General features: G+C 41.3%; 1 protein-coding gene across 1 annotated transcript in view; it reads right to left on the bottom strand.

Moving 5' to 3' along the window:
• Window positions 1-5,133: 5,133 nt before the first annotated feature.
• Window positions 5,134-27,790, bottom strand: part of PIK3R3 (phosphoinositide-3-kinase regulatory subunit 3) — a 101,644-nt gene continuing 78,987 nt past the window's right edge. Inside the window, exons 6-11 of the mRNA XM_066269304.1 lie at window positions 27,286-27,411; window positions 18,936-19,078; window positions 16,415-16,591; window positions 10,322-10,396; window positions 8,887-9,057; window positions 5,134-6,053 (exon numbers count right to left, since the gene is read on the bottom strand). Coding sequence (XP_066125401.1) covers window positions 5,855-6,053; window positions 8,887-9,057; window positions 10,322-10,396; window positions 16,415-16,591; window positions 18,936-19,078; window positions 27,286-27,411 — 891 coding nt within the window. The 3' untranslated portion in view covers window positions 5,134-5,854. The remainder of the gene's footprint in view (window positions 6,054-8,886; window positions 9,058-10,321; window positions 10,397-16,414; window positions 16,592-18,935; window positions 19,079-27,285; window positions 27,412-27,790) is intronic.

The raw sequence follows: 27,790 nt of genomic DNA, 5'->3' as shown, positions 1-27,790 counted from the left end.
TTGCAACACCTTAGTTCATTGATTGCTTTCTCATATGTGCCTTGACCGCGGGCCTTCAGCAAACCGAGTAACCCCTTGCTCTAGCCAGAGACCTTGGGTTCAAGCTGGTGAGCTTTTTTGCTCAAGCCAGATGAGCCCATGCTCAAGCTGGTGACCTTGGGGTCTCGAACCTGGGTCCTCTGCATCCCAGTCAGACTATCTACTGCGCCAACGCCTAGTCAGGCCTGAGGTTCTTGTTTAATTTTAAAAATACTTCTTTTATCGCTTCATATTCATTTTTAAATATCCTCTAATTTTTGTAAGCAGTATAATAGAAGACAGGACAAGGTGATGACCCTGTATTCAATGGGAATATGAGGTATGCCACCCAGGAGAGGTCTGGGCAGGAGAAAAAAACCTGATAATTAGCCTAGAGATGGTAGGTGAGCTCATGGATATGGGTACAATGCTGGGGGAAAGGCCTAAGTGAGAAGGCAGCAGCAGGAGTCCAGGAGAATTAAAACACAGATGAATGAGTCGTGGAGCCAATGGGAGAGTTTTTCAAGGAGAAAAGTAGTCAATGGTGGTTATTGAAGACCTTAAGGCGAGTAGTTTCAGGTAATGGTGGAAACGAGACTGAAAAGCTTGGGGAGATGAGGCAATAAAAACAAATTTAGACAGTTTTTCCAGAAGGTTTAGCTTTGAATAGGAGAAAAGGATATAGGATTGAGGAAGAGAGAGACCCAACATGTTTGGGGGGTTTACACATATTTCATTATATTGGTAGAAAAGTAAGTATGCAGTTTTTAATGTATGTGTAACAGTTCACTGACTAGTATGATTCTGTTACATAATTCTGATATATAAGTTTTGGACTGAAAATTTGTTTTTGCTACTTTTCTTTTAAACTTGAATGGTCGTCATTGCTTCCTAAAAAATATAGCACTCTCCCCCCCTTAGGTCATCCTTATGGAGCAATCACAGTCCTGCCTGCCACAGGAACATAGTTTAGGCAAGGCCTATCCTGGCCCTCTTTTCATGGACATTGTGCTGTAGCCACTGTAGAGAAATGAAAACAAGCAGTCTCTGAAAAGGTGAGCTCTCCCCAGTGGAGCTGTCAGAAGATAGGAGTGGCACTGCAGAAGGCCGTTTGTCCCTGGAGGAGAGCCTATACACAAAATTTAACCAAGCATGAGCTGGTGCCACAGGGGTGGAGAGAAAGGGTGTTTAGGATATTTGAAGTCTACAATCAGATTTTCCAATTACATTAGTCAGTAAAGCCCAAATGCCCAACCATGTTCCACTGTCAATGGATGACCCAGTTGAGAGAAATAACTGAAAGAATTGATAACTGATCATGGGTAATTCCTGAGAAGGTGGGAGAAAATAGGACCCAAAATACATATGGAAAGATTGGCTTTTAGTTGGAAGAGGGCTACTTTTTTGCAATTTAATATATGAGGGGGAGAGAGGTTTTGTGGTAAGATACGGGAATTCATGACCAAGCATGTTTTCTCTGTAAACAAAATGTTTGTCGTGCCTGTGTGAAGGCCCCAGTGGAGATGCCCAGCCAGCCGGTGGAGAATAGAAGAGATGACTGGGCTGAAGAGGAATTTGAGCAACCTATGTAGAGTGGGAAAAACTCTCGGAAATCACCCATTGTTCCGAGCAGTGCATAAGGGGGTGCATAAGGTCACAGGCAAGGTGGTTTAGAACAGTGAGACTATTCCCCTACCTGATCTGATTGGTAATTCACTACACATCCATGGGCCAGAGAGACATGGATGAGAACTGCCATATTCTGTGCAAGCAGAGGTCATCACCTTTTCGTTGTTTCTGTTCCCAACACATAGGAAAACCTCAACAAAGTGCTATGGCAAAGGGGTGTCAAGGGCCTGGGCAACAAGAGGACAAAGACTGAGCCCATTTCCCTTGTCTCCAAAATAGAATGTGGAAACATTTCCAGGCAGAAAGATTTGATCAGAATCAATACACTAGGCTTTTTAGTAGTCAGGAATGGGGTGAAGAAAAAATGGCTGTCAGATTTAACTTTCTCGCGATTAGTTTCCGAGTCTCCCTGTGTCCTATGTTGACCAAACAGGGTTCTAGTATCATATCTGTTAGGGTTGACTTCCTCTTCTTCAGGCATAGAAGATAGTCTCTGGTGGCCTCAGTTCAGCCCAGGACCAGTCTTTTGGTGCTCATGGGAGAGAAGATTAGGAAATTTCGGGGTGTCTCAACACCCCAGTTCTCTTCCCCTTGCTCCCAGCCCCCAACCCGCCCACCTTCTTAGCACAAGGACAAAACGGTACTTTATTGCAATGTCTTTATTGCATTACTGGAGCAAGTTGGCCAAACTCTCCCCTCCTGGGGAAGGTAAAAAACAAAAAGACCAAAAAGTATCTCCCCCACCTTCCCCCCACCCTTCCCTACAACTGCACAGCAATGTCTGAACACATCTGGTGACAAGAACAATTTGCAAAAGTGGTCTAGGAACTACATTATGAACTGTCCCAACACAAGACATATAGTTGGCTTCTTTGTGAATCAGATACTTTTATGTAAACTACATGAATTTTTTTTTGACTACATCAAAGACGAAGAATAGGTTTTTCACAAGTAACAACAGGGCACCAAAGTCACATGCTGGAATTTGTAAGGAAACAAGGTTGTCACAAGTGGTTGGAGCTGGCGCTAGGCTGAACAGTTGGTAGCACAGGGCCCAGCCAGACCCCCCATCTGGACCCTCTGTTTTGAGGCCACTGAAGCCTCACAGAAGACTACTCTGGAGTCTTAACTGGCAACAGAGACCACCTTGAAAACCAGGAATTGCCCAGATGCAATTCTTGGCCCAAGAGTACCCAGGAGGCTGGTTCCGTGCAGCAAGAAGAGACTCATGGAAGACATTGGCTCTCAAAAAAGCTTCAGAGCACGAGGCCCAAAGTAGGTGGGAGATGCCATCATGGCTTGGAGATGAGATGGGGTAGGAGAGTTATTAGGAAGTCCTCAACTTCGGCCAAATCTGTGGTAAGGACATGACTACCTTGTGCAGGCCTGAGCCATGGCCAAGGCTTAGCGTCCATGGCCAGGTGGAGACAGAGAATTGTTCTGTGATGAAAACTCCACCTGGAATAGATGGGCCTAGGACCTGTGTCCAGCCAGCCCCAAGCTGCTTCTATGTTGGTAGCTGGCTTCTCTAGCCAGGAAAACAATGGGCCCCTCTGGTCTTGTTCTCTCTCTTCACCCTCTGCCTCCGTGAGGCTGCAGTTAAGATGCCATGAGAGACAATCCCAGGGCCCAGATCATGGGACAGGATACAAAACTAGACTTGGATGGAATCCAAGACTTGCTGCTAAGACCATGGAGTGAAGCAGCAGCATACCTACCCCTCCAAGTGGCTAGTGGGCTGGTCCCTATGCCATTTCCACTGACTCAGGATCAAGCAAATCATGGCAACTAAAAAAAGACACTTTCCAATTTCTCAAATGATCCCTAGGTCTTAGTCCCCACAAAGCAACAAATTCAAGAATGAAAAACAGGAAAGAAACAAAAAGTGAAGGAATGTAGGACTGAAAAAGAGCAGCCTTTCTCTACAAGCCAGCCCGAGTACTGTATAGACAATAGATGGTGCTAGCTCTCTCCCTGCACACCTTTAATGTCTGCCTGACAAGGAGCAACACAGTTCAATGTCACAGGTGTGCATCCATATATCCCCACTGTCATTTAAGACATTCAGAACACTACATTTTCAGTACCAGAAAGGAGGGATTCCTTGCACCTAATCTTGAGATTCTAACTGTGTAAGCAGGTTCAACACCAGGTACAAGGCTATCTCAGTGTGCCTAGCAGCAATTCACCTGCTATTGCTCAGTAAAACTCAGCAGGATTTCAATCTGGCAATTTGGGGAAGGATGTGCAGCTCCTTGACTATAAGTTAAGGGCTTAAGTCAGAACAGTGATGCTGAGGGGGGGGTTCATTTGTCTGCCTCACCCAATCCTAAAACTCCACCGCAAGCCAAGGAAAAGCCAAAAACATGGCCTTTCCTTCCCATCTTCACTGTTAGTAACTCTGTAGGATTTTTTCAAAACTTTTCATCTATGTCTAATTTCTACATCATGGTCCATTCTGGACCCTGTCACCAAGATAAGTGCTCAGGGAAAGCAATATTTGTTTCTTTCATCACCCAAACTACAGCTTTCCTAGCTATAAGCCTTATATGCCAAGACCCAGATACAGGCTTCTCGTCTAGCCGAGCCAGGACGCCTGACTACATAGCTTTGGGCTCAAACAGCTGACTCATTCTGAGCCTATTATGGTTCCAGGATTGGCTCAGAGGCAGCTGAGCTCTATTTGTCAAATGAGTGTTGACTGATGGGGGTGGGGCATAATGGAGGTAGGAGGAGATGCCTGCCTCCAACCCCATTCCCTAGCTTCACTCAGCTGGAAGGCTTAAGCCACATGGAGCAGAAGATCCTGGCCTAAAATCAGGACAGTCTGTGCACATCATCTTAATGGCAGGATCACAAAAAAGACAAAGAGAAATGCTTCCAGATGGTTTCTACTAATAGTCTGAACTCCAAACCATCCTTTCCTCTCCTTATGAAAGTTTCAGAAACCACTTGTATGGAAGCACACGGGTAATGTGATATGACCCTTGCCCTGGACACCAGAGCCCCTGGGTCGGTGATTTACTGGGGTCCCTAACCACAATCTGGCTCCCTTCCTGCTACAGCCTTCGCAACCTATGTATGACCCCTAAGCCCTACTCAGCCAAGGACAGGAGATGAGTAATGAAACCATGTTCACCGTTTTTGCAGGACCTTTCAACTTGGGGAAGCACATATAAGAATGTTGTTCTATATCATTATTTGGTATAACAAGCCATCTAAAAGCACTGGATTGCACCTTTCTTTACTCATACAAACAAATTACAAAGGTTTCAAACAACAAGATCATTCTTTAGGCTAAGGAAACACCACACAAGCACCAACTTCATTTTATGATTCAAGCTCACCATGCCCACAAAAAGAACACTATTCCTCATCTCTGAAAAAAAAGGGCAGGGCAGAGGAGTTACAATGACCAATTTTAGTGTTTGCTAAAACTAATAAATTCTAGTTTTCCTTTTATTTTCAAGTTTTGGTACAGAAGTGTGCATTCAGTCACGAGTGCTGCCTTCTTCCATCAGACCTTAGTCTGACAACAAACATTGTTTTGCTGGGATTGATTTGGTTTCTAAACAATGCTTCTTTACAGGAAGGAGCTAAAAGACACTGATGCTGAAGTTATGTTAGTTAAGAAATACAGTACCTTCAGCTGAAGGGTTATATACCCTATTGACTGAGAGTCTGCAGGTGAAATCCCAAGCCTCCCGGTTTTCCTTTGGTTGTCTTTTTCACCGAATGCCATTCTACCACAAAACCAAAACAGCCTTCTCTTTGGAAGCTAAGAGAGACTGCCTTATCAAAACAGAACTCCCCACACAGCCAGGCCCCTGCCGCATTCTCAGAGCTCAAGACCAAAAGAGGACATGGACACTTCAGAGGCTTCCAGGAACAACTCCCCTGACCCCCTTCAAGCCTAATGTGTTCTTTTGAGGGTGCCTGGCTAAACAAAACAAAAACCCCAATGAAACAGACTTCCCAAAAAACAATATCTGCTTCCAGCTTCCTATGCCAGTACAGCAGCACAGTGGAGTTCCAGAGAACCTCTCATGCCCCCATCCTGGCCGCCTGCTACTCGGCCTCTCCACTTCACATTCACAGAATCACTTCTTGTGCAAAACAAGCAGTCTACGTAGAAAGAATGCCCTCATAGTCTAATAAAAACTGTAGAAAAAAACGCTAGAGAGCCACTTCTCTTCCCACTCCCTCTTTATCTGCAGAGTGAGGGCATCTGTGCGTGGACAGGGTAGGCAAGCCTGACGTTGAGGGAGTCGTTGTGTTGAACAAGGGACGTCTGCTGGTAATGGAGCACCAGCTCCTTCAGTGAGCTGTACAGGTTGTAAGGCTCTGCGAAGCCATAGCCCCGGGCAGTGCTGTAGATCACACAGTGCTTCACCTCCCCATCAGCACTGCAAGACACAACACAAAAACACCACAGGAATTAAGGCAAAAAGAATGAAGGGACACCAAATGACTAGAAGTCTCAAAGTGACTGTTCTATAAAGGAGTAGAAATGTTTTGTCAATGAACTTGTAAAATGTCACATCCATACGCATCCCCCTCACTTCCTTATAGACCTGTGTCACAGAGACACCCTTCGCCTCCCACCAAAAGCTGGTAAAGCTAAAATGAATGGCTTCATTTAATCACTGATCTCTGAATCCTCATTAGGCAAGAATAGTGGAGAGGAGCAGAACAAGTCAAAAAAATTTTTTCAGTGTATAAATAAGTGGTTTTTAGAATATTCACAACGTTGTATAATAATCACCACTATCTAATTCTAGAATATTTTCACCATCCTAAAAAGAAACCATGTAGCAATTACTCTGTATTCTGCCCTCCCCCTGTCCCCAAGGCCCTGGCAACTAACCTACTTTGTCTCTATGGATTTACCTATTCTGAACATTTCATATAAATGGAATCATACAATATCACACAACCTTTTGTACCTGGCTTTCACTTTAGCACACCATTTTCAAAATCTTCCATGTTGTAACATACATCAGTACTTCCATTCATCAACTGGACACTTGGGTTTGTACATATTTTGGCTATTATGAATAATGCTGCTCTAAACAGTTGTGTATGAGTTTTTGTGTGAACATGTATTTTCAGTTTTCTTGGGTGTATACCTAGGCGTGGAACTGCTAAGTCATATGGTAACCCTGTTTAACCTTTTAAGGAACTGCCAAACTGTTTTTCAAAATGGTTGCCCTTTTTTATTCCTACCAGCAGAGTAAAAGGATCCAATTTCTCCACCTCCTTACCAACACTTGGAATGTCCATCTTTTTTATTTTATAGTCATACTAGTGGTATCTCCTTGTGGTTTTGGTTTGAAGTTCCCTAAAGGTTAATGAAATGGAGCATCTTTTCATATGCTTTACCAACCACTTACATATCTACTTTAGAAAAATGTCTATTCAAATCTTTTGCCCATTTTTAAATTGGGGCATCTGTCTTTTGTTAAGAGTTTTTTATGTATTAGACATTAGTAGTTTAACAGATAGACTGATTTGCAAATATTTTCTCCTATTCTTTGGGTTGCTTTTCCACTTTCTTGACAGTGTCCTTAGATGCAAAAAGTTTTTATTATGGTGAAGTCCAATTTATCTATTTTTCTTTTGTTTGTTTGTGCTCTCAGTATATAAAAAACTACTAACTAATCCAAAGTCACAAAGATTTATGCCTATATTTTCTCCTTTGTTTTATACTTGTAGCTTTTACATTTAGTTCTATAATCCATTTTGAGTCAATTTTTGTATATGGTGTGAGGTATATATATATATGTGCGTGTGTTATTCATTTCATTTTCAGATTGTTGATTTCTAATTTGTAGAAATACAACTGATATTTCTATCCCGATCTATTAGCCTGAAGGCCTGATGAACTCATTTATTAGCTGGTGACCCTGCACTCAAGCCAGCAACCTCAGGGTTTCAAACCTGGGTCCTCAGCATCCAGGCTGATGCTCTATCCACTGTACCACTGCCTGGTCAGGCCTGATAGAAGGTTATCTATGAAACACCCACAGCTAGTATCATACTTAATGGTGAAAGACTGAATGCTTTTCCATAAGATCAGGAAGAAGACATGCATGTCTGTTCTCACCACTTCTATTCATCATTGGACAGAAGCTTCTAGCTAGGGCAATTAGGCAAGAAAAAGAAATAAAAGGCATCCATATTGGAAAGGAATAAATAAATTATTAGAGCTTCCTGTCTTTCTCTCTCTCATTCTCTCTCTCTCAAAATAAAAAACAAAATAAAATAAAGATGATCGTGTAAAGCACAGAGCACTCTGTTAATATGAGTGTCTTTTGTCTATTCGCACCACCTTGACCTCTTTGAAGGGAAAATCATTTTGTTACCTTTGCTTGCCTTTTGCCATGTCCATCAACAGTGTCATTATCATAATAATACAGTAGGTGACATTTACTTATCATGTGCCAGCACTAATCAAAGCACATTACACTACATATATTAACTCATTGAATACTTACAAAAACCTTCAAGAAGACATTATTATTTTCCTTATTTTACCGATAAAAAAACTGGGCAAAGAAAAGTAACTTACCCAAGGTCACACATCTAGGAAGTAGCAGAGTCAGGATTTGAATCCAGTATATCTGGCACCAAAGCTTGCTCTCATAATTATCATACTATACCTCCAGTCTAAGTATAGTCATAACACAGGCAAAATCTGACCCACGTATGGTTAGCTGCCCCCAGAATCTCACTTTCCACTAAAAGGAAAATAGACTCTTCCAAACAAAGTCATAAGATCATCTTATGGAAAACACTCAACATTTTCTATCACTACCCACCAACAGAATACTATTTAAGTATAAAATTTTGATAGAATTTTTCTTTTGAAGTAAAAACAGTTCTATATAATCAAGCCTTCCTAAATCTGACAATGAACACCAAGTCAGGCAATGCAGGAGGCTACTAAAGAATTAAGTGAGCTCTTCAATGGAAAATTTCATATTACTTTTCACAAATACCTGAAATCCAATAGTAAAACTGCTGGACCTAATCTACTTACCATTTAAATTAAAATCCCCAAAATAATTTCAGATATCATTTCTCCTAAAGCAACTCTTTTCTTTATAAAATATTAATGGTCTAAGCCCTCATTACTGTACCTGAACCAATTTGATCTGAATTTTATGAGGGACTGATTTTTCTTTTAATCAATGCAGAAGTTTTCAGAAGGTCATCCCCCCACAGAAGACTACTTACACCACAGAGCAAGCATAACATCCTTTCTTGCTACTCTCACGAATTAAGAATGCACCGTCAGGTTTCCCGTAAAGCAAGTCCTCTGCTTGCACCCGATTGATATCTTCAACAAACCAGGTTTTCTCATCATAATGGGGCAGGTTTTCATCATCTTCATTGATAAAATAGGTCCTAAAAATTAAATATTAAAATATTATTCTAACAGTCATCTAAAAGCAAATACACAAATAAAACTCTCTTCTGATCTTTACAAAATGACAAAATGAAATTGTAATTAGTGGAATGCTTTTCAACAAGTTTATTACTTGCTATAGTACAGAAAGCACAGAATTCTCATCCAACAACCAGCTACAAGCTGATAAGGGCATGTCTGAATGACCAACGCTGCTGTTTCATGTGGTTCAGAAGGTCTCAAAACTCAAGTGCCTATAGGGTAATCTTTAGGCAATTCAATTCAAAAGAGATGGAAAGTTCTTGATTTAATATCCTCAAATGACAAAGAGAACCAACATTTAGCATGTATAAAGAAGGCCAATGCTTTTTTTTTTTTTTTTTTACAGAGACAGAGAGAGAGTCAGAGAGAGGGATAGACAGGGACAGACAGACAGGAACAGAGAGATGAGAAGCATCAATCATTAGTTTTTCATTGCGACACCTTAGTTGTTCATTGATTGCTTTCTCATATGTGCCCTAACCGTGGGCCTTCAGCAGACTGAGTAACCCCTTGCTCGAGCCAGCAACCTTGGGTCCAAGCTGATGTTTTGCTCAAACCAGATGAGCCCGCGCTCAAGTTGGTGACCTCGGGGTCTCAAACCTGGGTCCTCGGCATCCCAGTCCAATGCTCTATCCACTGCGCCACCGCCTGGTCAGGCGCCTTTTTTTTTTTTTTTTAAGTGAAAGGATGGGAGGCAGAGACAGACTCCTGCATATGCCTGGACCAGGATCCACCCAGCAAGCCCATTAGTACAGCAGTTCTCAACCTGTGGGTCGCGACCCCGGCGGGGGTCAAACGACCAAAACACAGGGGTCGCCTAAAGCCATCAATATATTTTTCCGATGGCTTTAGGCGACCCCTGTGTTTTGCGCTGCATTAGTAGGTGATGCTCCGTTACAACTGGAGCCATCCCCTTAGCACCTAAGGCAGAGGCCATGGAGCCATCCCCAGGGCCTGGGGCCAACTTGCTCCAATCGAGCCATGGCTACAGGAGAGGAAGAGAAGAGAGAGAGAAAGAGAAAGAGAAAGAGAAGTGAGAGGGGGACAGGGGGTAGAGAGGCAGATGGGTGCCTCTCCTGTGTGCCCTGACCGGGAATCAAACCCAGGACATCCACACGTTGGGTTGACGCTCCACCACAGAGCTAACTAGCCAGCACCAGAAGGCCCATGTCTTATATTGGGAACAAAGCCCTCTAACAGAAAGGTACAAAGGGAACTTACTCATCAGCATCCTCATTCTTGATTCCCAGCCAGGCATTTAGGCGTTTCTGTCTCACGCCTTTGTGATTGAGCCATCTGCCAGAGAGAAGATGCCAGTGTCAGTATCTGTGCACATTGCCTGGACAAAGTAGCCACATTCAAACCAACCAAACTTCCAGAGTCCAGGAACCTCTTATTTTCCCCATCCCCACTGAGAGTGGCCAGAGACCTTCCTAAACTAGTTTCTCCACTATTTTTCCTTCAACTTTCTGTAAAAAGGCCTCAGCTGTAGTTTAGTTCCAGGCCCAGGTGGGAGATGCCAGGACCAGCTACAATGACTCATGAGCCTGTGCTCTGGGGCTGGCTGATTAGTGGAAACCACAGCCTTGTAGGGGGCTCACCTGGAAAAGGCTAATGAATTTTCTGTTGATATGTTCCCCTAAACTCTCAGTCTTTAAAAATCCTCAAATCAAAGAACCCAGCGTGCCCTCCCTCCTCAGAGCACACCCCGCACCTTCCCCTTCCCCTTTCCCCTTTTGCTCCCCACCCCCAGATGTGCATCTCCTAAATTCTAAGGGTCCTCACAAGACTTGCAACCAAAGGAGCAGTGGACAGCAGCAGCTAGTCCCAGGCTAACCCCCTGAACCTATCTCCAAGACCCCCTTTTCTCCACTCACTTCTTCCCCATAAGGCTTCTAGAGAGCCAAGGCAGCCTCTCTCCTGCTGCTGCTTCTACTCTAGCGCCTTCCTCATTTTCACTGTCCCCAACTTTATAATAAACTTACTCTCAAGATCACCTGGACTGGTGAAATTATTCCTACACAAAGCCAAGCACCCAGGCATTACCTGCTAGCCCCAGCAGACCTGAAGGCCTAGCTTCCCTGTCTGGTAACAGAAATGAGGCACTTCTCTCACTTTTCATTTTCCTTTTCTAGAGGTTTTACCACCTCTAGAAGCACAAACATACACTCAAATACAGCGGGACATGTGTCACTGAAATCATTAGTTAGGACAGTGCGGTGTCACACTAAGCCAAAGGACTCAATTCCTGTATGATCTACTACTTTGAGTTTAAAATTCTAAAACAATTTCATAAGCTAAGCCACAAGAAAGGGTGGCAATCTGAATAACTAATACAAATTTAGTTCATTACCAGGCAAATCATAGTATTTTAACAAAATAATAACAGACTCATAGATATGGAGAACAGACTGACAGCTGTCAGAGGGGAGGGGGGTTCGAGGCCTGGGTGAAAAATGTGAAAGGATTAATAAGCAAAGAAAAATACCTTATAACAGACACACATCACAGTGTGGGGACTACAGGAGGGAAAGGGAGTGAGGATAGTGGAAGAAAGTAAAGGGAGGTAGACAGTGATGGAGGGAGACGACTTGAGGTGTGAACACACAATGCAATATACAGATGATGTACTATAGAATTGTACACTTGAAACCTGTATAATTTTATTAACCAATGTCATCCCAAAAAATTAAATAAAAATTTAAGAAAAAATAAAATAGAGAAACATTTTAGATATAAAATGATATAAACCACTGAGATGGCCAATGGTCTAAAACTTGAATGGAATATAACATTTTCATTGTCATCCCTAACCAGGCTCCAGATCATTCAAATCTCATCATAAACCTCATCTCCTCAGGGAAGACTATCCTCATGTCCCAATTAAGGCAATCCCCTCGGCCACTCTCTGTCCTTTATCACCTCCATAGCACTTGCCTGCAATTGTTTTTCTATTTTCATTTGTTAATGTTTGTCTCCTCCACTAAAATGTAAGCTGCTTTAAGGAAAGGGGTCTGACCTGCTCATGACTAGTCCCAATGCTAAAAAGAGTGACAGCACATAAAATATTCAATAGTCAATAAATATTTGCTGGTAGACTGTTTTTAATAAATCTTCATGATTAACTCTACGGTCATCTTGTATCTCTCTAACCCCAAATACACTAGTTAACTTGGCATCACACCTAATTTTAAAGTTTAGACAGATTTCATGGCCTTTCTCAGTAAGACATGTCCTTCCACCTGGATTTCATTGTACTGTATATGTTTAGTGAAGCTAGAAAACAACTAACATGATCTTGATAGAATTTATTTAGTAACAAAACCCCTCCTATATCACCTTTTTTTTTTTTAATTTTACAGAGACAGAGAGAGAGAGTCAGAGAGAAGGATAGATAGGGACAGACAGACGGGAACAGAGAGAGATGAGAAGCATCAATCATTAGTTTTTTTCCTTTCGACACCTTAGTTGTTCATTGATTGCTTTCTCATATGTGCCTTGACTGTGGGCCTTCAGCAGACCGAGAACCCCTTGCTAGAGCCAGCGACCTTGGGTCCAAGCTGGTGAGCTTTGCTCAAGCCAGATGAGCCCGCACTCAAGCTGGTGACCTCGGGGTCTCGAACCTGGGTCCTTCCGCATCCCAGTTCGATGCTCCATCCACTGCACCACCACCTGGTCAGGCTATATCACCATTTTTATTAACAAAATATCCACATAACCTCCTCTAAACACTCTTATCATCTAGAGTTTTCTATCATTGAAAAACTGATCTTTCCTTTATCAAAGAAACAAGCACACTAGGTAAAAGGCTTGAAATCAACAAACCACACTACATTTTTCTTGAGTTCTCATTTTTTTTAAATCACCAACTTCTTAAACTGAGCCTCTGCTTCTCCCACAAAGAACATTAGGACACCAAGGAAATCCAGGAAGTAGAAGAATGTTTTTGATCCACCTTTCATCTATGATGGTGTCCTGCCTTTTCACATTTGCAATTTTTCTAATCTCCCAAAAGTCCATTTCAAATATTAATACATAGTTCTGAATCCTTAAACATCTATTAACAATGCCAGGACCTAACTAGCTTTTAAAAATGATTTTGAAAAAGTTTAAGTAACTTTAGTATGTTAATTCATATTTATCTTATTGTTACTGAGTAATGCCTAGATCATTCATAAAGACAGTGTTCTAGAAGAAAAACCCAAGGTCTAAAAATCAAAAGGCCTACTAATTGTGTAGTTTTGACCAGCCTCTATTTATGCCTCAGTATTCTCTTCTAAAAAATATAGGAGAACTACTGCTCCTATTTTGAAATAGGTGAATTGTATGAGATATAAACTATATCTCAATAAAATTGTTTAAAGAAATAACAGAACATATCACTCTCTACAGAACTGCTTTAGCTGCAAACTCCCCTAGTACATATTACTCAAAACTCATTAATGTACCTGTATTGTTATGGTAAGTTGGTGTGAGTTTTTTTTGGTGACAGAGAGAGAGACAGATAGGGACAGACAGGAAGGGAGAGAGATGAGAAGCATCAATTCTTCGTTGCGGCATCTTAGTTGTTCATTGATTGCTTTCTCATATGTGACTTGACCGGGGGGCTACAGCAGACTGAGTGACCCTTGCTCAAGCCAGCAGCCTTGGGCTCAAGCTGGTGAACTATGCTCAAACCAAATGAGTCCACGCTCAAGCTGGCGACCTCAGGGTTTCAAACCTGGGTCCTCCGCATCCCAGTCCAATGCTCCATCCACTGCCTGTTCAGGCTTTTTTATTTTGAATTTTTATATTAAACTTTTTTTTTTAATCTACAGAGACAGAGAGAGTCAGAGAGAGGGATAGACAGGGACAGACAGACAGGAGCAGAAAGAGATGAGAAGCATCAATCATTAGTTTTTTGTTGCGACACCTTAGTTGTTCATTGATTGCTTTCTCATATGTGCCTTGACCATGGGGCTATAGCAGACCAAGTAACCCCTTGCTCAAGCCAGCGACCTTGGGTCCAACTATGCTAAACCAGATGAGCCCATGTTCAAGCTGGCAACCTCGGAGTCTCGAATTTGGGTCCTCTGCATCCCAGTCTGACGCTCTATCCACTGAACCACCTCCTGGTCAGGCTATTTTGAATTTTTAAACTTAGGTTTATGAATACCAAGAAAAGTAAATGGTAATCAATAAAACTAGCTTCTGATGACAATGAATTGCATTTTTTGAAAAGGATTTTCAAAAAAATTCCTTTTTTTTAAAGGATTTTGTTATTCTATGTTTAAGAAATGAAATTCTACATTTAAGCATCCAAAAATATCCTAGAAACACTACAGTTGGGATTTCAGCAGAGAATCTCATAAAATCCTTGTAGGCTTTACAGTGGGAAGTCAGGGAAATGTCCACACCCAAAGGGGCTTGGTGAACTAATGATAATCTCAAATTGGGTACTGCAGAACTCCAACCTATTCCAACATCAAAACAGGACCAAAGAGATATACTTATATGCAGCACACATTTACAACCAGACAATCTCGGCACTGGAACAGATCCAGCCCACCAAGCCTAGTACTGTCTTTGTTAGAAACATCAAAGTGTGCACTGTGGAACACTGAACTATCCTTTGTGAAGCTGTCTGTGTCTCCTTAAACACCGTAAGTGTATTTACTAGCAGGTCATGGCTTATCACCCATGATGTTATCTAAACTATCTTTTACATTTAGCTTATTTATCTCATTACGGGAACTTTTAAGGGTCTACTTTGCCACACTTATTCATGCCCCTTGGGAAGATTCATTTCTTAATATTTCATTGTTTTCCAGGGCAGTTCTTCCAGTCGTTCCTTTGGTCCATGGCAAAGACTTCTTGGGCATTTCTTCAGCTTCATTATGTGACCAGAACCATATGAGTAACCCAAGAGCAGGCACACTCCTGATTTTAGGTAAGAGCGCTTCCTTACCTTGTTTCCAAAACTCTTCTCTATGTTATGTGTACTGGCTTGACTTTTTTGGAGGCCACAACAGTAAATTGAAATAATCTCTAGAGAGGAGTGTTACTAAAAACTACTCAGTATAGTGTAGGTGTAATTGTTTCTCTCAAAACAATCACTTAAATTTTCCACTACTGAAACTCAACAGCCGCTGTTCTAACTTCTAAGCTTGTATTTTATCCCCTCTCCCTTTCAAACACAAAGAAAGCCAGATGTCTATAGAAAACACAGTCAGAGGTCTTTACTCTCTCTTCTGCCAGGAGTTCAAATTGAGTTACTTTACATGCATAAAATCCACAAACAATTCATAAATAATAGTCTATTCATAACCTAGAACTAAATCTAATATATTTTCCTTTCTCATAGATTTTCTCTCTGAAGTAGTAATTTGTCCTAAAACCTAACCCACATATTTTGTTCTGATAATACATCTTTTTATCTATATTTGTATAATATCTTTGTATTTAGCTAAATCATATCATTTTCCATAATAATAAAAAGTTGGGTTTCACTGTTCAGATTGAATTATCTTTCATGCCTGCTATCAACACATTCTTTATTACTTAAATACAGAATTTTATTTTCTTCTTTTCCAAGTGAGAGGAGGGGAGATAGAGAGATAGACTCCTGCATAAGCCCCTACTACGATCTACCTGGGGCCATGTTCACAACCAAGCTATTTTTAGCGCCTGAGTGGAGGCTCCATGGAGTCATTCTCAGTGCTGATGTGCTCAAACCAATCAAGCCATGGTGGTGGGAGTGGCAAGGGGAGGGGGTGGAAGAGGGAGGGGTGGAGAAGTAGATCATCACTTCTCCTGTGTGCCCTGACCAGGAACAGAACCCAAGACATCCACATGCCAGGTTGACGCCCTACCACTGAGCCAACCGGCCAGTGCCAGAATTTCATTTCTTAAATATAAAAAACCTTTAATAGATTGTTCTGTATACTTATCTATAGGCCTGCACTCTTAGTGTCCTTGCCTGTGCCCATGAGGGATGATTTCTATTTCTGTAATTCTATTATATAACCAAAATTTCCAGTTTTCATGTTATGGGCAAACACTACTCTATACTTTTTAAGCTGCATCACTTTGCTCAAGTCACAGCCACTCTGAGATTTGTAAGGCATCTGATTGGTTTAGAGTCCTAGACTGCTCCCATACATTGACTCTGAGAAAGCCCTGGTACCCCTATTACTAACAGGAATGTTTTCCTACATTCTATCTATTTCACTGGCCAGTTCTCAATTACAAATCTGTTGTTCTACCTCTAACATTCTAGTGCCAGCAGTAATCTGGGGCTGGTGGTTCCCTCCCGTACAGGCCCACACTACTTACACAAGGTGCTGATCGCGGATCTTGCGCAGCTGAATCAGGTCAGGTTTGATACTGTTCATTTTTTTATCTATTTCCCGGTTGTCCAAAGCTTGTTTCTTCAAATCCTGCTCTAGACGCATTTTGCTATCATGAATCTCACCCAAACGTGATTTCAATTTGTCATAATTCATCATAATTCTGCGAAAATATTTGACATATTAAGGCTACAATAGGAACCAAGCAGAGCATTCTGTAGTGTGAGCAGAGTTCTGATATCTGAAGTGTGGTAGACATCTGCTATTTTTACCTGGCCCATATCAATTCCCACTCTTCTTGTAATAGCACCCTGATGGTCCCTATAGTACAAGTTCCCTGCTCCCATCTCAGATTTCTGAGTGAACATCCACACAACCCAGCCTGGCCAATAAAAGTGTTACATCCCATCCTATCCATGCCCTCAGGCCACAGGGACTGGTTCAGGAATAGGAGTAATACCCAAATGGACTCAATGGGAGTCAATTCTAGGACTTTTGCTAGAACTATTGTAAACAGAGATTATCTTTCTACTGAGATTGCTAAATGATGAATATGTATGTGATTCTAGGGACTCCCAGCTGCTATACTCCCATCTTACAGGAAAAGCCTGCCTGAGGATGAAGCTAACACAGAGAAAAATGGAACCAAAGACAGAGTATGAGCAAGAATCTTGATGACCCTGTTTGGGCTTTGGATCAAGCCAAGATTGAACAAGTAAAACTACATGTGTAATATCAGGAGATAATGCAATACAGCAGTTAAGAGAAATGGCTTTGCAATTAACATGCTGAAGTTTGAGTCTCTGGCTGCCACTTACCATGTGGCTATGGTTAAGTTATATAAATTCTCTGTGCCTTCATTTTCTCTTCGTTTACAATACCTACTTCACTGGGTTACTATGAAAATTAAATGTGACAATCCATGTAGAAGGACTAACTAAGGCCTGGTACATCTTGGTAAGTACTAGTAGATGACGGCCATAAGCTTTTCTAGCACAGTTTTGTTGTGCTCTGAACCCTTAAGGCAACAGTTGCCTACACTACTCATTTGTCATTCAATATGTGGTTTTATATTACTATTACAACGTCATTATGTTACTTTACCTCCCACTGCAACTAAACTATAAGTCCTTTTCTATTTCTTCATTATGAATTGCCATTTATTGATAGTATATGCCAAGACACACACATAAACATGCCTTCCTGGATCATGAATATGTATGTGTATCACTTAACCCTCATAGCATTTCAACAAGATATTATCCATAATTTATGGAGGAAGAAAGAGTTAAGTAACTCACCCAAGGTCACAGTTAATATTCAAGCCTATGATTTTAACCATTAAGTTATACTGCCTCATAGCACTTAGCCCTATTCCTTTGCACAAAGAAGTTCATTAAGGGTTTGGTGCTAACGTGAGAAATAATTTTGCTTTTCCCTTGCATAGGACTTATTTTTATTTGTTATCCACTTCTTGACTCCTCAACTCACTGGTACCTGGCTCATTCTTACAATATTCTACTAAATTTGCTTTGATAAGGATTAAAATAGCCTTTTAGTTGCAGGATCCAAAATTTCTCATGCTGCTCATTCTCCCTGTGTAATCTCGTTCTTAGCATCTACCATCAGCTACCTGCACACTCATGCCTCTCAAGTCTTTTCTGTAACCTGAGTTCCAAATCCAACAGCCTTTTAGACAACTCCATCTGGGTTCTGTCAAGAAGCTCAAACTCACAGTTCCAAACCCAAACTCTCCTCACATACTCTCTACTATGGTGGATAACACAATCCCTTAGTCACTCATATCCTTTAGTCACTAGGAATAATCTTTTGACTTATCCCACACCTATCATTCCTGCTCAGGCCTCAAGTCCTCAGCATTTCCATTAACTCCACCTCCTCTCCTTACCACTGCTCTGGTTCAGGCCCTCACCATTTTTTAACCTGATGTTCACAAAGACTGCAGTCACCTGTAACAATCAGGCTGCTCTTCCTGCCCATGATCTGATTCCACGTCCAATTTATTCTCAGATTGCTGCTGTTGATTTTCAGTTCAACGAATATTCAATGAGCACCACTATGTACTCTATGGCACCATAACAGGTGCTATAACCATCAGAGAAAATAAGCCAACATCCTTACTTTCAACAAGCTCACAGTTTAGTGAGTGGGACATTCAGTAAATGTTACAGTAGGGATCAGGACCAAATACTGTAGGGGTAGGAACAGAAAGGCCCCAAACTAGTCTATGGAATCAGGGAAGGATTTCTAGATAAAGTCATGTCTAAGTTGATTCCTACAGAGTGAGCAAGAGTTTACATTTAGGAGGATGGAGAAAGGACACAGGAAAGAAGAGGTTCAGTGTGGTGTCATGGCTGGTAACAGAAAGTATTTCCGTATGGAAGGACTGTGAAGTTTGAGGGGTAAAAGCAAACACAACAGAAATTATTGGGGAAGAAAAGACATCTTGTCTCACTGATGTACTTGGAGATATTAGGTAGATTTACCGTTCAATTTCCTTTTCATTGCCCTCTCTGCGGAATCGCTCAATATACTCTTTGCGATATTGTTCTTGTGTGTGACACTGCTCTTCAAATATTTTAATTGTTTCATTAAAAGCTTCAATTGCAGTCCGCTTCATCTGTATTTCCTACAGGAGAGAAAAAGGAGAGACATATACATTATCTCCTTTTTTTGTAACTTTTTTACAATTCCATAAAAGATTGACTTCAAAAGGCTAAAACAGCGACTTTCAACCTTTTCCATCTCATGGCACACATAAACTAATTTCTAAAATTCTGTGGCACATCAAAAAATAAATTTTGTTGATATGACAAAAAAATAGATATAATTTTGATTCATTCCCACTGGACAGCTATTGTTCTGTTGGCTGTCACCGTTTTTTTGACAATCTAAGGAAAAAGAGGTCAGTGTCCCTAACTAAACAGTCAGGTATTGCTTTTTTTTTTTTTTTTTTGATTGATTTTAGAGAGCCGGAGGCAGGAGGAAGGAGAAAGAGAGAGAAAGATCCATTTACTGCTCCACCCAGTTGTGCATTCACTAGTTGCTTCTATATGTGCCCTGTGAATCAAACCCACAACCTTGGAGTTCTCAGGACAATGCTCTAACCAACTGAGCTAACTAGCCAGGACAGGTATTGCATGTTTTTAAAAATCTTGCAGCTCACCAGTTGAAAATTGCTGGGCTACATCCCTCTTCCTCCTCCCGTTATCCACCTGTGCTCTGGGTCTCACCTCCTCTTCCTTTCTAGGTATTTCATCCATCACACACCAGCCAGCCTCTCTTACATCATTAACTCTCCCAGTTTTTTTTTTGTTTTTTTTTTAACTCTTTTTTTTTTTTTTTTAACTCTCCCAGTTTAACGGTTCATTCTCATCAACATACTAAGTCCTAGTTATACCACTTTGAAAAAAAAATCCTAACCCTAAATTGTCTCAGTCATAGTTAAGCTTCTTGAAAGAGTTTATATGGCTCTCTCTCTCTCTTTCCTTATCTCTCATTCACACTCCAGCTCACTCTATTTTGGCTTCTGCATTGACTGTTCCACAGAGACGGCTCTTCCAAGGTCACCAGTGATCTCATTGCCAAATCCCTGTCTCTTATTCCAACCCACCACTAACTCTTATCATTCTTCCTCCTAACTATACATAATCCAGATGTCAAATATCCCCATATTCAATCTCTTCTCACGCTGTGCCAATTCTGACTCAGGATACACCATCTCTTTCCCATTCTCTAGGAAAAATTCACTTACATCAAAGCAATCTAGATTTTATCTAAGATTTCATAGAAATACAGAGAAAGTCTATAACATTTATAAATACTGTTTGTCTTTTAAACATCTTTTATTATTTTTTGTATTTTTCTGAAGTGAGAAGCAGGAAGGCAGAGAGACAGACTCCTGCATGCGCCCAACCGGGATCCACCTGTCATGCCCACCAGGCGGCGATGCTCTGCCAATCCAGGGCATTGCTCTGTTGCAACCAGAGCCATTCTAGCTCCGGAGGTGGAGGCCATGGAGCCATCCTCAGCGTCCGGGCCAACTTTGCTCCAGTGGAGCCTTGGCTGTGGTGGTGGTGGTGGTGGGGAGACAGAGAAAAAGGAGAGGGAAAAGGGTGGAGAAGCAGATGGTCACTGTGTCTCCTGTGTGCCCTGGCTGGGAATCAAACCCAGGACTTCCACATGCCGAGCCGATGCTCTACCACTGAGTCAACTGGCCAGGGCCTTTATAAACACTGTTAACACTTATAAATAGAAGAGGTCAATTACTTAATGTCTCTTTAATACTTATTGTCCCAGGACATCTCCCATACTACTGATCACTGGATCCCTCCATCTCTTCCCCTACCTTCCAAAACTTTAAGCCTCCACAAATCTTTTGTGCTCAGCCCCATCTCTAGTCCTGCTCTGAATTCTCACATAGAGAAACTCAACCCTCTTCAAGCTTCGACCTACTAGTGGCTTTCTGATTGCCTCCATCTAACCCCCTGTTGGGCAGATAAAATATATTATGTTCACTTTATTAAAGATGGCGCTGCCCACGTGGAAGCCCGTCGCCCAGGTGATTGCTTGGGATGGGCATGATTGTATTAATGTGTGTTGGGGGCGGGCTGTGGGTAGGCAGGATCCTTGTAGCCTGGGGCTTGGTTTTAGAACTAAGCCTTTCCCACCTTTTTTTTTTCCACCCTTTTTGATGTGGGGTGGTGCACTCTCATGAGGAATCCCATTATGCCTCAGATAAGAGACTTTGTATTAGAGACTTCCTTGTTTGTATATTGGATTAAAGGTTTTGGTTTCTACACTATAAAGTGGGGCAGACTGGGAGCTTGCTCTCTCTCGGTTCCTGAGATTAGCATTAGAGAGGAGAGCAGAGAAAGGCCAAATGGAGGAGGCCAAGAGAAGCAGCCAAGGTGGTAGAGTGCTGAGTGAGAAGCCAGTTTGTGCAGAGTTTGTGCAGGGAGAAGGAAGGAGACGGGGAACAGAGGTGAATACGTCTGGTGAGCTAGAAACCTTTGATTCTAGGAAACTCAGAAATAGTCAGTAGCTTCGAAAGCACTGAATGAGTGGGTTTTGGAGCCCAGTGTGTGTTTTTACTTGCCCGCCTGGTACAAGCTAGGATTAAAGATGATGGTCCATCAGCTTTTGGCTTTGTTGTTTCTTTACTGACTGCCCGAATCCAATGCAAACCTGCATGGGCCAGGCAGCTGTGATGGTGGCCATGCCTACTGGCTTTACAACCCCCATACCCAACTTTCCAACAAGGATTCCAAGTCCAGAACCCAGTCTCATATCAGCTGCTCAGAATTCATTATATGCTGTGAAATCCCCAATGTTACTAAGCATGTGTGCATGTGGCACTTTCTCTCCTTACTCCAGCCATATGGAAAGCAAAAATGCAGCTATGTATGAGCCAAAGCTATATGCAGCTGTGGCCATTTTTTCTAGTGGCTCTTCACAGGAGGGTTAGCCCTCCCCTATACTCTACCTTCATACCATGAGTCTGACTCCATACCCTTGCCAAAAGTGGAAATCTTTTGGCTCATTATCTTGCATAAATTCATTCAACAGGCCCTGGCTGGTTGGCTCAGAGGTAGAGTGTCGGCCTGGCGTGCAGGAGTCCTGGGTTCGATTCCTGGCCAGGGCACACAGGGGAAGTGCCCATCTGCTTCTCCACCTCTCCCCCTCTCCTGCCTCTCTGTCTCTCTCTTCCCCTCCCGCAGCCGAGGCTCCATTGGTGCAAAGATGGCCCGGGCGCTGAGGATGGCTCTGTGGCCTCTGCCTCAGGCACTAGAATGGCTCTGGATGCAACAGAGCGATGCACCAGAGGGGCAGAGCATCGCCCCCTGGTGGGCATGCCGGGTGGATCCCGGTTGGGCGCATGCAGGAGTGTGTCTGACTGCCTCCCCGTTTCCAGCTTTGGAAAAATGAAAAAAAAAAAAAATCATTCAACAAATAATTCAACACTAACTATATCCAGACATTATTTGAAGTGTTTGGGATATACAAGTGAACAAGCTTAAAGATTTCTGCCCTCCTAATATGTATAGTTTAGGGGGTTATACAGACATTATAAATAGTAAACTACATAGTTTGTTAGAAGGTAAGAAGTATTATGGAAAAAAGAAAAGTAGCCCTGGCTGGATGGCTCGCTTGGCTGGAGCACTGTCCTGCAATGCAGAGGTGGCTGGTTCAGTCCTTAGCCAGGGCACATACAGAAACAGATCGATGCTTCTGTCTCCCCCTTACCCCCTTTGCTCTCTCTAGATTCAATAAAAATAAAAGAATAAAAAATAGAAAAAAAATAAAGACAATAAAAAAGGCAACAGAGAATATTTTTTAAAAAAAAGAAGAGTGAGAAAGTAAGGTTTGAATATGAGTTGCAATTTTAAATAAAGTTGTCAGGTAGGACTTATTTTGATGACAATATTTGAGCAAAGATCTAAAGAAGGTGAAGGGGTTAGCCAGGTGACTATCTAGAAAAGGAGGGATGTGTTTCAGGCAAGGAAATAGCCAGTGCAAACACACAAAGGTAGGAAACACATCTGGTATATTCAAGGAACAGCAAGGAGGTTAGTATGGCTGCAGCACAGCAAAGAAGAGTTTAAGAAATGAGTTCCAATATCTTACTGAATTGTACAGTTGGAACCCATATGATTTTTTGAATCAGTGTCACCCTAATAAGTTCAATTTTTTAAAGAAAGAAATGGGTTCCAAGAGAAAGAGGGGCATAGATCATTGTGGGCATCATTGAAACAACTCTGGCTTTCAGTCTGTGTAAAACGTGGAACCAAAGCTGGGTCTTAAAGCAGTGCTATGATGTCACCTATGTTTTACAAGTATCACCTAACTGCTATGTTGAGAATTAATCAGGGAAAAGGAGTATGGATAAGGGGAGGAAGCCCAGCTAGGAAGTTTCTGTGGTAAATCAAAGCAAGAAGTGATAGTGGCTTAGATCCAGGTATTAATAATGAATGTGGTAAGAAGGGGTAAATTCTGGGCATATTCTAAAGGGAAAATTAATAATAATTCCTGAAGGAATAGGTATAATAGAAAGGTATAACAGTCTTAATAGAAATAAAGAAAGAGTCTACTAGAACGACTTCAAGGATTTCTGCCGAAGCAAAAAGAATATGATTGCTCTCAACTGAAATGGAAAAGGCAAAAGGTAGAACCAGTCCTGAGGTGAAATATCAGAGTTCAATATTGGACATGTTAAATTTCTAATACCTACTAAACATCCAAGTGAAGCTGCTAATAGGCAGTTGGATATAGTCTAGAGTTAAGAGAAGTTAAAAAGACAAAATATACATGTTTGGGAGTTACTGGCATATAGGTGGTATATAAAACCATGAGATTGTTTAAAATCACCAGAGAGTAAATGAGTAACTTGAAAAGAAAAGATTACCAAGGTCAGAAAGGAGAAATCAGCAAAGAAAACTGATAAGAAACAACCAGAGAGGTCCAACTATCAGTTACTTCTGTTTATTTCCAGATCTGAAAGTTCCATTTATGGTTATTATTTATGGATTCCTGTTCCACCTCTGCTTTATAGAAATATTCATATTGGTTTTGCATACAACCATGCGCTTTTAATGTTGATCACTTTTAGTGGGAGATACAATATAAGTGCATAAAATAAATGCACAATTTAACATATTATTATAAAATAAGCATCCACTACCAACACCCCAGACACTCCCTGCGCATCTTTTCTGGAGCACAACTCTGCTTCTTTCCATCCATCTCCGCTGTCTTGGTGATAACACTATCCTTTATGATGATCATTCCCTGTGATTATTTATGTTTTTGCTACTTTATATTCCCATTCAAAATAGTTAACATCTGGTTTTGTACATTATATAAACAGACTTATATTATATGTATTCCTTTGCATTTTTTACTCAATATTCTTTGAGAGGTTAAACATAGTGTCACATGTTAAAACCTTTATTTGTGTGTATATCTTTACACACAAATACAGTAATCTATTATGGCTTTGCTTGATGTAGAGGAAAGGGATTAAAGTATGACATTTTAACTAATACACATTGTGTTTAACAAATATCGTCAGAGTACCTCAAAATTTTGAAGTATAGGACTTCATTTCTCCCTCTGCATTTCTGGAGTCAAGCATAAGTATCATGCCTAGACCAGGTATTCAATAAATGTTTTTGGATAATTATACTGATCTTTTTAACTAGATTCATTCTCTCTCTCTTTCTCTTTCTCTCTCTCTCTCTCTCTCTCTCTCACACACACATACACACACACACACACACACACACACTTAAATATAGCTGGTGTTGCCATTATCTCCATATTACAGATGGGAACTTAAAATACAGACAGACTCTCTCAAGGGACATAGCAATTTTTAACATAACCAGGATTAGAAAATAAATCTCCTGAATTCTAATTCAGTTCATTTTATATATTTTAAGAAGGTAATACATACACACAGAAAATAATAAATCAAACAATAAAAAAGGATATATAGTAAAAGGTAAGTTTTCTAATTCTGGGCTTTTACTGCCTTAATTAACTTAACTGAGATGATGTATCAGTTTCTGATCACAGACATTCTGAGCACATATTAACATGTACACATATATCATCCTCTATATTCGTTTAACCATAAGTGACAGTATACCACATATATTTTTATATAGCTTTTTTTAAACTTAATATATCTTAGAAATCACTCAAAATGAGTAAATACAGACCTCTCTCATTCTTTTTTGTTTTTTTGTTTTTTTTGTATTTTTCTGGAGCTAGAAACGGGAAGAGACAGTCAGACAGACTCCCGCATGCGCCTGACCGGGATCCACCTGGCACGCCCACCAGGGGCAATGTTCTTCTGCCCACCAGGGGGCAATGCTCTGCCCCTCCGGGGCGTCGCTCTGCCGCGACCAGAGCCACTCTAGCGCCTGGGACAGAGGCCAAGGAGCCATCCCCAGCACCGGGCCATCTTTGCTCCAATGGAGCCTTGGCTGCGGGAGGGGAAGAGAGAGACAGAGAGGAAGGAGAGGGGGGTGGAGAAGCAAATGGGTGCTTCTCCTATGTGCCCTGGCCGGAAATCGAACCTGGGTCCCCCGCACGACAGGCTGACGCTCTATCGCTGAGCCAACCGGCCAAGGCCTCTCATTCTTTTTGATGGTTATAGAAGACTTTCTCCAGCTCCCCTGCAGCAAGTTGTGACCTATTTGCAGCTAGGTCTAGCCACTGGGAGGAAAGCAGAAGTAGTGTGTGCTTCTCACAAGTCGCCTTAAAAATAGGGAACATGCCTGACCTCTGGTGGCTGGCGCAGTGGATAAAGCGTTGACCTGGGAACACTGAGGTTGCAGGTTCAAAACCCTGCACTTGTCTGGTCAAGGCATATATGGGAGTTGATGCTTCCTGCTCCTCCCCTCTTTCTCTCTCTCTCTCTCTCTCTCCCTCCCTCCTCTCTAAAATGAATAAATAAGAAATAAAAAATAAAAGAAATATAGTAAAAAAATAAATTAAAAAAAAATAGGGAACATTCTAGCCTGACCAGGTGGTGGTGCAGTGGATAGAGTGTTGGACTGGGATGCAGAGAACCCAGGTTTGAGACCCTAGGTTGCCAGCTTGAGCACAGGCTCACCTGGTTTGAGCAAAAGCTCACCAACTCGGACCCAAGGTCGCTGGCTTGAGCAAGGGGTTACTCGGTCTGCTGTAGCCCCACGGTCAAGGCACATATGAGAAAGCAGACAATCAACAACTAAAGTGTCACTATGAAAAACTGATGATTGATGCTTCTCATCTCTCTCTGTTCCTGTCTATCTGTCCGTGTCTGTCCCTCTTTCTGACTCTCGATCTCTGTCTCTGTAAAAAAAGGGGGGGAACATTTCCTTCTCGTTCCTATTCTTCCTTCTTGTTTACTAGAATATAGTTGTTTTGGCTGATATTGTAGTAAACCAACTTCCACAGAGAGCAAAGCGTCAAAACGGAAGAACCCTATGCCCTAATGACTGTGGAGTTGCCATAAAACCTCCTATACATAAAAGAAAAATACATTTATATTTGAGATTTTTGTTTGTTTGTTTTTTTTGGTCACTTGCATTCAAATCTTTTATCAGTTAATACTAACTAATATAAAATATATCCTTAACCAATAAAAAAGTGATTTATGAATGGGAGAGGAATTTATATCAAAGTTTCAAAAAGGCTATTTCAGCCTGACCAGGTGGTGGGCAATGGATAGTTGGCCTGGGATGCTGAGAGCCCAGGTTCAAAACCCTGAGGTGGCTGGCTTGAGCGTGGGCTCATCCAGCTTGAACATGGGGTTGTTGGCCTGAGAGTAGGATCACAGACCTGATCCTATGGTCACTGGCTTGAGCAAGGAGTCACAGGCGTGGCTGGAGTCCTGCTCCACCCCCTCAAGGCACATATATGAGAAAACAATTAATGAACTAAGGTGTCACAACAAAGAATTGATGCTTCTCATCTCTCTCCCTTTCTGTCTGTCTCTCTCTTGCTAAAAAATAAAAAAAAGGCTATTTCAGATATTAAGATAGCTAAAGGTTTAAGGAATTAAAAATAGATATAACTTGGCCTGACCTGTGGTGGCGCAGTGGATAAAGCATCTACCTGGAAATGCTGAGATCGCCAGTTCAAAACCCTGGGCTTGCCTGGTCAAGGCACATATGGGAGTTGATGCTTCCAGCTCCTCCCCCCTCCTCTCTCTCTGTCTCTCTCTCCTCTCTCTCCCTCTGTTTCTCCTCTCTAATAATGAATAAATTAATTAATTAATTAAAAAAAATAGATATAACTTTAATGTTGCATACTTATTGGCCTAAATAATGAAAATATACTAACCTGGGATGTTCTGGTATATTCTTCATATAGCCTGTCATACTCTTTACTCTTTTCCTGATACTGAGAGTGATACTCCTGCAGTTTTTTACCTACTTCATCAATGTTATCTTCTTTTACCAACTGATCCTATGCAGGTAAACAAAAGAAATAAAGAATGTCAACAATTCTTACATGAATTTTCACATCTATTTATTTTTAAATAAGTTTAAGCCACTGGATTAATATCAAGCTTGCAAAAGCACTAAACCCTTTTGTTAACATCAAGATCAGTCTTTATATAACAACAAAATAGTTACTACTTTAAAAATTAAAAAATAAAGTATAAATAGAAAACATAAATAAAAGTATTTTATATAAAGTTAATAAATATTTGCAACAAGCTATTAATAGTTGCCATAAAATAAGTTCTAAAATTCTTAAATCTTCAGTAGAATATTTTAAATGACTAGACTTCTTTTTTGCGTTTAACTAATAAGCCTGGTAAATTAAAATAAAATGATCCTGT

Source organism: Saccopteryx bilineata, chromosome 3 (genome assembly GCF_036850765.1).
Source record: "Saccopteryx bilineata isolate mSacBil1 chromosome 3, mSacBil1_pri_phased_curated, whole genome shotgun sequence".
In the NCBI taxonomy this organism is placed as follows: Eukaryota; Metazoa; Chordata; class Mammalia; order Chiroptera; family Emballonuridae; genus Saccopteryx; species Saccopteryx bilineata.
This window is presented reverse-complemented; position numbering and strand designations above follow the sequence as displayed.